Raw genomic sequence first — 12839 nt, forward strand, 5'->3', positions numbered from 1 at the left:
TGGCTACATGAACACTATGCCCAGTTTTGAATACCTTGGAGAATAATAACGATTAAAGAGACAGAAAACAGGAGAAATAAAGAAAACTAGGAGTTAGAATTAGTTGGAAAAATAATATAGCCTACTATAATATAATAGAGTTCTTCCAGGACTGTGGATTAACAAAAGCCCTTTTTCTTAAATTATTATTTATTTTCAGTTTTCAACATTTACTTCCAGATTTTGAGTTCCAAATTTTCTCCCCATCTCATCCCTCCCTTCACCCTAAGATGGTGTGAATGCATTCTGAGTACCCCTTCCCCTAATCTGCCTTCCTTTCTATCTCTCCCCTGCTTCTTTTATCCCCTTCCCCTTCAATTTTCCTGTGGGGGCAGCTTGATTTCTATAACTCCATTGCCTGTATATCTTATTTCCCAGTTGCATGTGAAAACAATTTTTTTTCGCATTTGTTTTTAAAACTTTGGGTTCCAAATTTTCTCCCTTCCTCCCTCCACGCCCACCCTCATTGAGAAGGCAAGCAACTCGATACAGGTTATACATGTATAATCATGCAAAACACTTCCCTTGTAGTTATGTTGTGAAAAACTAACTATATTTCCCTTAATCCTATCCTCCCCACCACTTATATTCTCTTTTGACCTCGTCCCCCCTCAGAAGTGTTTGCTTGTGATTATCCCCTCCCCCAATCTGCCCTCCCCTCTATCATCCCCCAGCTCTCTTATCTTCTTCCCCCCATTTTCCTGTAGGGTAAGACAGATTTCCATACCCAATTGAGTGTGTATGTTATTCCCTCCTTAAGCCAAATCCAATGAGAATAAGATTCACTCATTCCCTCTCACCTTGCCCCATTTCCCTTCCACTGTAAAAGCCTTTTCTTGTGAGTTTTATGTGAGATAATTTACCCCATTCTACCTCTCCTTTTCTCCTTCTCCCAGTATAATCCTCTCTCACCCCTTGATTTTGTTCTCCAGATATCACCCCTTCATCTTCAATTCACCCTGTGCCCTCTATTTATCTATCTTTCTATCTACATACATCAATACATACAATTTTTTCCCTCCAACTACCGTAATACTGAGAAAGGTCTCATGAGTTACAAATACATAATGAACAGTTCAACCTTAACAAGTCCCTTATGATTTCTCTTTTTCTGTTTACCTCTTCATGTTTCACTTGAGTCTTGTATTTGAAAGTCAAATTTTCTATTTAGTTCTGGTCTTTTTATCAAGAATGCTTGAAAGTTCTCCATTTCACTGATGTCCATTTTTTCCCTTAAAGGATTACAGTCAGTTTTGCTGGGTAGGAGATTCTTGGTTGTAATTCTATTTCCTTTGACCTCCAGAATATTATATTCCAAGCCCTCCAGTCCCTTAATGTAGAAGCTGCTAAATCTTGTGTTATCCTGATTGTGTTTCCACTATACTTGAATTGTTTCTTTCTGGCTGCTTGCAATATTTTCTCCTTGACCTGGGAACTCTGGAATTTGGCTACAATATTCCTAGTTTTCCTTTGAGGATCATCTTCCAGGTGATCGCTGGATTCTTTCAATTTCTATTTTGTCCTCTGGTTCTAAAATATCAGGGCAGTTTTCCTTGATAATTTCTTGAAATATGATGTCTAGGCTCTCTTTTTGATCATGGCTTTCAGAGAGTCCAATAATTTTTAAATTCTCTCTCCTGGATTATTTTCCAGGTCAGTTGTTTTTCCAATGACATATTTCATATTGTTTTCTATTTTTTCATTCTTTTGGTTTTGTTTTACAGTGTCTTCATTTCTCATGAAGTCACTAGCTTCCAATTGCTCCATTCTAATTTTTAAGGAAGTATCTTCTTCAGTGAGCTTTTGGACCTCCTTTCCCATTTGGCCAACTCTGCTTTTGAAGACATTCTTCTCCTCACAGGCTTTTTGGACCTCTTTCACCATTTGGGTTAGGCTATTTTTTAAGGTGTTATTTTCTTCAATATTTTTTTGGGTCTCCTTTACCAAACTATTTGACTTGTTTTTCATGATTTTCTTGCATCACTCTCATTTCTCTACCCAGTTTTTCCTCAACTCTTACTTGCTTCTCAAAATTCTTTTTGAGCTCTTCCATGGCCTGGGACCAATTCATATTTTTTTCTTGGAGGCTTTGGATGTAGGAGCTTTGACTTCTTCTGGTTGTATGTTTTGATCTTCTTCATCACCAAAAAAAGATTCCATGGTCTGACTTTTTTTTTTAAGAGCTGTCTGCTCATGATCTCGGCCAATTACTTGAGTTATAAACTCTCTGTTAAGGTAGGAGTCTGCTTCCAGTGTGGAGAATGTACCATCCCAATCTTTGGGGTTTCTGTGCAGCTGTTTTCAGAGACACTTCTAGGGTCCCGTAAATTTTCAGTTCTTCCAAAGGTGGTATGATAAAGGACGAAGTATTTACTCCTTTTCTGGCCTTTGCTCTTGTCTATGAGTGACCACAAGCGTCTTTTCTGCCTTGGAGAGGCAAGGTTTCCTCTCCAGAGCCACTACAAGCTCCACCAGCACCAGCACTCCTGCTTGCCCTAGGACCACCACCCAGAACTGTGACCCAGATCCAAGCACAGGCTAAGCAAGAGAATCCTGCACCAATAGAGAGATCCCAGCCATCCCCCTCTGATCAGCCACTTGATTCCCCCTCAGTCTGTAGGCCTAGAGCTCCACAAGCAGCCACTGCCCCACGGCTAGGACTGAGCTTCTCTCTCACCATGGTCACAGACTTTTCCTACTGACCTTCCAAGTTGTCTTTGGCATTTGTAGGTTGAGAAGTCTGAAAATCGCCACATCTTCCTCTGAGTCGGTCCTCTGAGGGCTGCTCCAGGTTCAATGAGGCCTGCTTTGCCTGTGCACCCACACCAAACTGCATTCCTCTTCCCGCTCAGTGCAATATACCTTTCCAATCAACCATCCAGATTGTCTTGGGCTGGAAATTTGTTTCACTCTATCTTTTTGTGGGTTCTGCTGCTTTAGAATTTGTGGAGAGCCATTTTCCACGGGTATTTAGAGGGGTTTGGGGAAGAGTTCAAGCAAGTCACTGCTTTTACTCCGCCATCTTGGCTCCACCCCTCGAAAGTCCTCATTTTTATATTCCTCCATGCTCCCCATTTTTTCTTCTTTTTTCTTTCTTTCTTTGACAATTTCACTGAGACAGCTCTAGGTTGAAAGCTATCATCCAAAAAAGAGACGAGCACAGGAATACTAGCTTTCTGTTTGGTTTATGTAAAGCTGTCACCTTTTCATATCTTGGATTTTCTTATGCTTCATGTACATTATAAACTTGACACTTTTCCTTAGAAATAAAAATCCCTGCCTAAGACTTCAATGTTGCTCAGGTCAGAAGAGAAAGATGACCAGTGTGTCAAAGTTTCTGATATACAGGACAAACTAGGATGGCAGTAATGTTACAAGGAATTAAGGAACTGAAAGTTCAAGAGTGAGGAAAGTTACTGAGAACTGGCCAACACTTCTAATCTTATAAATAGTCCAAGGGACAGTCAGTCCATCAACATTTGTTAACTGCCTACTGTTTGCCAGGCACTGTGGAAAGTGCTGAGGATACAATGATAGGAAAAGATAGCCCTGCTCTTGAGTAGCTCACTATCTAATGGGGAAGACAATAAGCAAATAACTATGTACAAACAAGTCATATACGGGATGTGGTAAAAATAATTAACAGAGGGAAGGCTCTAGAATTAAGAGGGCTTGGGAAAAGGTTCCTATATAACCTGGGATATTATCTGAGACTTGAAGTAAACAGAGAAGACAGGAGATGAGGAGGGAAAACATTCCAGGCACAGGGGACAGCCAGAGGAAGTGTCAAGAACAATAAGGAAGCCAATGTTGTGGATCAAAGGGTGCTAACGGGAGTTAAGATGTAAGAAGACAAGAAGGATAGGAGATGGAGCAAGTGATTAAGGGTGCTGAACACCAAAGAGAAGATTTAATATTTGATCTTGTAAGTGATAGGAAGCCACTGGAGTTGACTAAATGAGGTGGGGTATAGGAGAATGGGACTTGGTCAGACTTTCACTTTAAAAAGATCACTCTGATTCACTTAAAAAGTATCACTCTGACAGCTGAGTGGGGGATGAACCTTAAAACTTAAGGCAGGCAGACTAACAGCAAGCTATCCCAATAGTCTAGGCCTGAGGTGAAAAAGGCATGCACTAGTTTCAGAAGAGAGGAGGGAGTACTGGAGAGATGGTGCAAAGATGAAATCAAAAGACCTTGGCAACAGAATGGGAGGGGAGCTGTAGGGGAGAAGAAAGAAAGGAGTTAAGGATGGATAACACCTAGGCTGGGAGCCTAGAGGACTGGGAGGATGGTAAAGTCCTCAATGGTAACATGGAAATACAGAAGGGGAGAGGATTTGGGGGGAAAGATAAAGGGTTTGGGTTTGTACCTGTTGAATTTGAGATGTCTTTAGCACATGCAGTTGGAGAGGTCTAATAAGTGACTGGAGATGTGAGACTAGAGTTCAGCAAAGAAGTTAGGGTTAGATAAGGAGATTTGAGAATCATCGCTATAGAGATTATATATCCTGATTTGTGAGATCCTGGCTTATTGTTCAAAAACAATGGAATTCATAAAAGTCATTTTAAATGATTTATTTCTAATTTAAATTCTTACTGCTCTTTCATTTCAAGCACTAACAAGAGTCTTTGTTGTTGTTCAGTTGTTTTCAGTCCTGGCTGACTCCCTGTGACCCCATCTAGGGTTTCTTGGCAAAGGTACTGGAGTGGTTAGCCATTTCCTTCTCCAGCTCATTTTACAGATGAGAAAACTGAGGCAAACAGAGTTAAGTGACTGGCCCAGGGTCATACAGCTAGTAAGTGTCTGAGTCTGGATTTGAACTCAGGTAGAGGAGTCTTCCTGACTCCAGGCCCAGCACTCTATCCACTGGGCCACCTAGCTGTCCTAACAAGAGACTAGGAAATAGCTATTGATAATTTTGTCCATCAGGAATATATATGTTGAGCAGAAGGTAAATAAAACTGTACTACTTACAGGAAGTTTAGTGAAGGCAGGATTGGTGACATGTTTCCCAAAGGCATCTTCTTGAAACTGTAGAAGCTGTACTACTAGCCCAGCCAAAGTTTTATTTGTAGGAGCATCTGCTTGAACATACTGCAAAACACAAATAAAGCCTTAATCTTGGTGAAATTTCTGCTATGAAAGAATTAACAAGAAGATAATATACCTAAACACAGTAAAAGAAACCTTCAACCTAAAGCAAAAACAACCATTATTTTACCGAAAAGGAAAAAAAGGGCAAAAAAGCAATGAATATACATATTAAATCAAATTCAGTGTTATTTTATTCAGATTAATCTCTTGAAATATTCAGCAATGCAACAATTATTTAAATTCCTTCCTTCTATTCCAAAGCAGCAGAAAATACTGTACTGGAGGATGAAAAATGAATTAGCTATGATCCCTACTTCTGAGAATTTTACAATGTAGTTAGAGGAACAAGTTACACAAATGGAGAGCTAAACAATAACATCTCACAAGGTAGCAATTGACAAGCATCGAATGGGTGAGATACTAAGTGCTACGGGTTTTAAGAGATTATAGTTGAAGTACTCAATGGAATACTGTTAATGAGCCAAATTTGGCTAGGAGGTACAAATTCACCTTTGCTCCTCAACTCCATGCTCTAAGAAAAAAACAATTAACTCACTGGCTTTAACAATCTCCCAGTAATTTCTTCTAGTCTCAGGAAAAAAGAGTACATAAGCTATTCTGCCTCATTTCCTATCTTCAAGCCTTGACAGGCTCCATTCAACATTTCAATCTTAATGTGTTTGTTTCTATCACTAAATGATTTTAAAAGTCAGACTGATGGGTGAAACTACAAGATAATAACAGTTGCACAGGGTAGCATTATTGGAAAGCCACATGTTCATTATGCTGACGAGAACTCATTTTGTGCTGTAGCCAACCACATATGTAACCTGATATAAAAAGACAATTATTTTAAAAGCTTACATTTTCAAGGAATTTTGATTTGCTTAAATGCATTAGTTTTTCCAATGTATAAATGGAATAGCCAAGCTGTAATTAATTGCTGACAACTAGTATTTATAGTTGAAATGTTTTATTTTCCCCAAGCAATCTTCTCTCTATCCTTCTAACCAGATTCCCTTTATCTTAAAGGTTTTCATAAAAACACATTTCAAAAGGCCAAATAAGTGTATATTTACACACAATCAGAAAGTTGACAGAGTTCAAGTTTGACAACTACCAATTTTAAGTCCTTGACTGTCAGAACCTCAAGTGTGACCATTTACGCCACACTCTTTTTAAGTTGCCTGATGTTTCAAATACTGTCACAATCATTAGAAAATAATTTTAATAATTGTTGTAGAGCAACAAGAAAACTAAAACTACAACATGCTCTTTGAAAAGTGTTTGAGATGTACTGACAATTCTTTTTCTTCAGCTATTGCCCAATACAAGTTCAAAGCTACTTAGGAGTCTAAACTGAAAACTGGAAGGGACTTTAGAGTTCATCCAGTTTAAACACCTTTTTTTTTTAAATCAGGAGAGCTAACTGAGGCCCCAGAGTTGTTAACTCACAGTTACACAGAGTAGTAAACTCTGGATTAGACTCATGTAGTAACACTAAACCCTTATGTACCACTTCAGGACTTCTGGGGTTTTTTTCTTAGATACCCTAGGAAGAAAATTATTTTAATGTATTATTCACACAAGTGACCGCTAATATATATAAATTTTATTTCATAGGAAATATGTTATTATTAGTTATCACTTAGTTATCACTGGTCAGTACATAAAATTTACATGGCAAACCCTGTGGCTTTACTTTTCAAAGCTAGAAAAAGAAGCATTTCCAAAGTATGATGAGCTTTAAAGACCAAAAGAAAAATAAATAAACAAATAAATAAATAGACGGATAAATAAATAAATAAATAGATAACTGGGTTTCGGGTCTTGTTTTTGTTTTCGGGGGGGAAAAAATTAAAGACCACAAAGCTCTTCCCTCCTCCTCTTCCCATTAAAATATCTCCTAGGCTATTATTAAAAAGTTCAATGTCTAGACCGTTAAATATCTGATTCTAGTCAGACTATTTAACTATCCAATAACAAGAAATAAAAATTTATCTGATAAGAGTATATTTATCTATGAAAACTACCACATACCTCATTCCCAAACTATACAATGAAAAATTTAACACAGAAAGGCAGGCAATGAATGGTATGTTTTGTTTGCATGTTGTGAAGAATTTAACAATTTCATTGATATTTATAACTAAACCAACAAAATGTAGAACATGACATATGAGGGGTAAGGGTACAGAGGAAAGGAAAGGGGGTGGGGGACAGACTGAGGAGAGAGAGAAGGAGGGGGAGAGAGGGAAGGGGGGAGAGGGGGAGAGAGGGAGAGAGGGAGGGGGGAGAGGGAGGAGAGAGAGACAGAGAGAGAGAGAGAGAGAGAGAGAGAGAGAGAGAGAGAGAGAGAGAGAGAGAGACAGACAGACAGACAGACAGACCAAGTAACACCTGACCAAAATAAAAACCTCAGCTGCAATATAAAACAGTAACAATACTACCACCTGACATCAGCATTGTACTTTTCAAAATGCTTTCACTATTTCATTTCATGATGTCCATCAAAATATGATACTAATTAAGATTAAAAATTAACAACCTAACTTTATATTCACAGACAATATTTTCAATCAGGTTAGACAAATATTGTCAGTTTTACACCCACACACACCCATACAGACTTACTGACTTCTCAAGCACTGCTCTGAGATATTAACCCTTCATTTGTCCTTATGTTGTCTCCCCCCAACTACACCATTAAGATCCTTAGAGAAAAGAGCCATAATTTACTTTGTTCCTCCATTAGCATAATTCCCACTGCTTTGGAATAGAAGATGCTCAAATATTATTGGTTGCACCAATGAAAATATTAACAGACTAATCTTTGAGTAGAATTACATTCAATCTAGTTTAATACATAACATACTTTGATTGGTACAGGCCTCACTAAAGAATACAAAAGTTTTAACTTGCATTTTCAGCTCTCCTTAGCCCTACTGAAAATGACATAAAATATCAGCATTTAGCTTTAAATTTTTTAAGACACTGAAATACTTTTTCCAAAACTACTATAATCACTCCTTTGTCCATTACATATTTCTAAAACATTTTATCTTCATTGATAGCTTTTATCATATACTTCTAAATATACCCGCTGCCCTCCTGTACTCAGCCAGTGTAACAAAAAAGATTTTTAAAATTTTTTTTTAAAATAGCAGTTTAGCAAAATAGTGCCTGACAGGATATATAATACTCCACCCACATAGTTCCCCACCTTTACAAAGGGAAGATGTGGATTTTCTTTACTCTTCTTGGAACCAACTTTAAACTTTAATTTCAAGCTACTGAAAAAGATCAAGGATAAACACACACTTGGGCACTAAGTGGCTTAGAATAATAAGATATGGAGCACTAGTGCTTCCCTAGAAATGCACATCTGGATCTGCTCTATAGCCAGCTGACCAGTGATCCCTAGGACTCCTGAACAAAAACACCAGAGCCTCAGAACTGTGAAATACCTCAAGTACACCTTTGAGGGATGCATCCTTAAGCAGCTAGGCCAAAAGAAAAATAGGGAAATACTGGAAGAACACAGAAGTGAGGTGAAGTGACAGTCACTAGTCTCTGACTAGTTGCTGATTCCCACTAGCATTCAAAGTGTGATCTGGGGAACTCAAGAGTCTCAAGACCCTTTCCAGGGGTCTACAAAGTCAAAACTATTTTTATAATAACGCTAAGACATTTTAATTTATAATGTAGTAAATACTGATTTATGTAACCCACATAAACAAAAGCACTCAGTAATTTTTATAACGGTAAAGGAATCCTGAGACCAAAAAGTTTGAGACTAAATGGTATAGACTCAATTCCACAAATCTTACACAAGGCTCTTACTGACTATAATAAAAACTCATTTCCACTTGGTTAAGTTGGCAAATTATTTTCTTACGCACCTAAAGTTCTTTAGATCACATATCTACAGCTGGATGGGATGTTAAGAGGTGACCTAGTCAAACCCAATGATTTTTAAAATGAGGAAACCAAGACCCAGAGGTTAAGTGACTTTTCCAAGGTCATACACATAAGTGGCAGAGGTGGGATTCAAATTAAGGTACTGTTAATTCCAAATTCAGGGCATTTTCCTCTGCAAAGTGCTTCAAAAAAAAAGTAGTGCTTAATATTAAGCATCTAGAAAAGCACTGACACCGTCTTCAGAGCTGCTACATTACCAAAAGTGAAATGAAATTCATACTTGTACCTGGCAACAAGTATGTAGTAATCATTAAGCTTCTAACTCTGGTTACTTTCTCCTAAATATTCAATGCATTTCACAGAACAGATAGAAAAGTTCATAAGGATGAACAAACACTCAGGAGTTAGTTACGAAAGCAAACATGAATTCATTTTATACTTTAAAAAAAAAGCAAGCAGCGGGAAATGGAAATTCTTGATTACCACATAGAATCATCTTTTTATAGATGATGGTGGGGGTGTCAGGGACATTTAAGTTCAAAATTAAAAAAATTAAAATTAAAAAATATCTAAGGAAAAAAAATCTTCTCAGCCATTCTCTCTTAATAGTTTTTGTAACCTTACTTTGAGGTTACAAACTCCGAACAAAAACTTCAGGCTAGTTTTAACAACTTCCCCCAACTGACATGCTTTCCACCCCAAATGCCTTAAAAAAAAAAGCCTCAAAAAGTAGAAAGTGCTAGACTTGGGAGTCAGACTTGAATTCAAATTATGTCTCTAGTACCTCCTAGCTTTGTGATTCAGGCAGGCCAATTAACCTCTCAGCCTCAGTTTCCCTACCTGTAAAATGAAGATAACAGAAAATATCTCACTGGATGGTTGTGAGATGGCACGTTAATACGTAAAATGCTTTGCAAGCTTTGAAGCGCTATAATTTGGGGGCGGGAGGTTTCAACCACCTTATATACCTAACCAGAGCATATACAGTAAGTCCTCATGTTCTGTGGATTAGCACATTTTTTAAAAAATAGATTAATAAAAGTGCTCCTTTGTTGGGATATTTTGATGAAAAAGGGAGTCGTGCACTGCAAGGATTGGGGGCTGGCAAACTCAAGGCCCAGAGCTCCCCCAGTTTAAGGAAGGCAGCAGCAACACTCCCCACCCAGCTCACACACACCCCCAGCCCCCCACGACCCATCCAACAGCTAAATGAGAATCCCTCCTCCGACTCCAGAGTGGTCCAAAGAAGGGGACGGAAAGGTTGGATAAAGGCCGGCCCTCAGGGCGCTTACGGTCTAACCCGCCCAAGACAACGACACATTAGCTAGGAAAGTGCAACAGGAGGGTGGCTACCCAAGCAGGGGTGGGGGAGGAGGGAGGCACAGCTGGGAAGACTTCCTGGAGGCGACGCTCGCGGTTCTCCCATTCCAGCGTGGGGCTCGCGCAAGGCACAGCCGAGTACCCGGCGCCCCCTGCCCCCTCCTGCGGGGAGGGAAGGCTCCTCGGGGGAGGCGGCGAGGGGAAGCCCCGGAGCCGCGGGCCGCCCTTTGTTGTCCCTCATGGCGGGGAATGGGGGGGGAGGGCTGCGGGCGGAGGAGGGCCCGACCGGGCCGCTCCCTGCCCAGGCGAGCATCCCGCACCCCACCCCGGACCCCGCGGCCACCCCCCGCGAGGACCCACCTTCTTGTAATGCTTGCCCAGCCAGACCCGCACCGAGTCCAGCTGGGAAACCGTCTCCGGGCTCTCCCAAAACTTGCCCGCCGGGCCCCCGTCCTTCCGCCTACACAGCGCCAGGCCCACGGCCGCCGCCGCCGTGCCCCCCGGCCCCGCGCCGCCCGCCGCCGCCCCTGGGGTCCCGCCGCCCCCGCCGCCCGCTGCCGCGGCCATTGTCGCCGTTTGCCGTGTCCGCCGCCGCCGCCGCCTGCTCTAGGACTCGCCGCCTGCGCGCGCACCTCCCAACTCCAGCGGGACGCCTCGCGCGCGCCGTGGTCCCTCCCCCTTCTCCTCTTCCCTCCTCCCACTTCCTTCTTCTCCGGCTCAGGCCGGGCCCGCCCCCGCCCGCGCTTCGGCTCATAAAGCATTGGGCCACTTCGAGCACGCGGGAACGCATGCGCTGAGCTGGCTCCCCGGCCCCTGGGATTTCCGCCAGTTCACAAAACTTTTTTTTCTTTCCCCGCCCTCTCCGCGCTCCTGAGGGTGCGCGCGCAGCCGGTATCCATTCTTTAACGCGCTGTTCTACTTCCTAGAGGTGTCTATCCCGGTTCCTCTTATGTCCCGGCCTTCCCTCTGTTTATTGTTTCAAATTATCTCTCCGGTGAGACCACGAGCTCCTGGATAGCCTTTCTTTGTATCCCCGGCGCTTCGCACGGTGCCTGGCACACAGTCGGCGCCTAATAAATGTTACGGACTAACTCGGAAAACGCGGCCTCCAGCCTCAGAGCTGGAGAAATGCTTTTTCACTTCCGGCCACTTGCATATGTCCTTCATTCCCCAGACTCCAGAACTTTCCCATTCATTCATTCATTCATTCATTCAGCCAAAATAAATGGAGCACCTGCTCTATGAGAGAGGCATCCTAGCAAAGTGGATGAAGGCGAGACTTTGGTGTCAAATCTGGGTTCAAGCTCTGGGACCCTGGGCAAATCATTCTCGCCTTATTTCCCCCAGGCTACTCACTAAAATAAGTTACAGAAGAAGTGTCAAGCTGTATCGGTCCAAGCAGTTTCTGGAGTTTACCTTAGCCCAGACCAAGGCACAATCCCCCCCAACTCTGGGGCAGGGCTTGTCACCCAATCTTGAGATCACAGAAGGAAGTATCATTGGAGATGGTCTAATGCAACCCTCTTTATTTCACCAAAGAGAAACACTGACCCCCAGAAGAGGGGGAAGTCGCTTTCTCTTGGGCACAAAAGTGAGTTTACCTAACCAAGCTGAGAGTTGGATACAGGTATTCTCAATACTCCCTTCAATTCATACGATTGCACCCTTCAATCTCAGCTAACTTGGTCACCACTCACCTACCTGTACAGATCACAGTGCTTGGGACACAGTAGGCACTTAATGTTTATTGATTAGTTGATTGAAGGACCATCCCACACTTGAATAATCTACCAGCCCCTTTTGTCCAGATTGTAGATATTCAGACCTCGTTAAGAGGTCTGACCTCCCCTAAAGCCAGGGCTCTCCACACTGGATGAGCTCTTTTCTTGGAGAAGCTTTCCTAAGGCAGATTGCTGCTGGCCTACAAGACAAAATAGGGCTCAGGCTATAAGTAAATGTCCTGAAAGATCTTACTCACCTAAGAGTAAGCAAGGCAACTAGAATAACCATGTTGTATAGATCAATGTTTAGCTAGCATGTATACAGCACTTAAAGTAGTTTTGTTACATATATTATCTCTAACACAGCTTTAGTGACTTGCTCTTGCTCATAGAGGCAGAATGCATTCAAATCTTCCTGACTCCAAACATTCTATCCATTCTATCTCCCTATAAAGACTCCTATGCCATTTAAGTATTATAAGGAGTTAAGAGGAGAATGAGATAATGTTGAATGACCTCAGGCAACTCAATTAAGTTCTAAGGGCCTTAGTTTCCACATCTATAAAATAACAGCTGGTCCCTGCAGTCTCTTCCACTTCTAAATTCTGTGACACGGAGAACTAGCTCCAAAGGCATGGCCTATCCGTCCCAGGCCTCAGCTTCTAGGTGTCCGGAGCATCAAAGAACCTATTTTAAGGGGACCCTAAACTATCATAAACCCCAGATCTCGGCCCACCAAAG

The 12839-nt window shown here is 41.6% G+C and overlaps 1 protein-coding gene across 4 annotated transcripts in view; it reads right to left on the reverse strand.

Moving 5' to 3' along the window:
* The window catches only part of SMARCC1 (SWI/SNF related BAF chromatin remodeling complex subunit C1), a 173830-nt gene extending 162792 nt beyond the window's left edge, over window positions 1-11038 (reverse strand). Inside the window, exons 1-2 of one of the 4 annotated variants that reach the window (XM_078152454.1) lie at window positions 10738-11033; window positions 5017-5136 (exon numbers count right to left, since the gene is read on the reverse strand). In XM_078152454.1, the coding sequence (XP_078008580.1) occupies window positions 5017-5136; window positions 10738-10944 (327 nt within the window). In that variant the 5' untranslated portion in view covers window positions 10945-11033. Of the gene's footprint in view, window positions 1-5016; window positions 5137-10737 lie in introns of all 4 variants that reach the window. The other 3 variants (XM_020999002.2, XM_078152455.1, XM_020999003.2) reach the window with 3 other exon arrangements.
* Window positions 11039-12839: the final 1801 nt, after the last annotated feature.

Source organism: Phascolarctos cinereus, unplaced genomic scaffold (genome assembly GCF_003287225.1).
Source record: "Phascolarctos cinereus isolate Bilbo 61053 unplaced genomic scaffold, phaCin_HiC Scaffold_4;HRSCAF=312, whole genome shotgun sequence".
NCBI lineage: Eukaryota > Metazoa > Chordata > Mammalia > Diprotodontia > Phascolarctidae > Phascolarctos > Phascolarctos cinereus.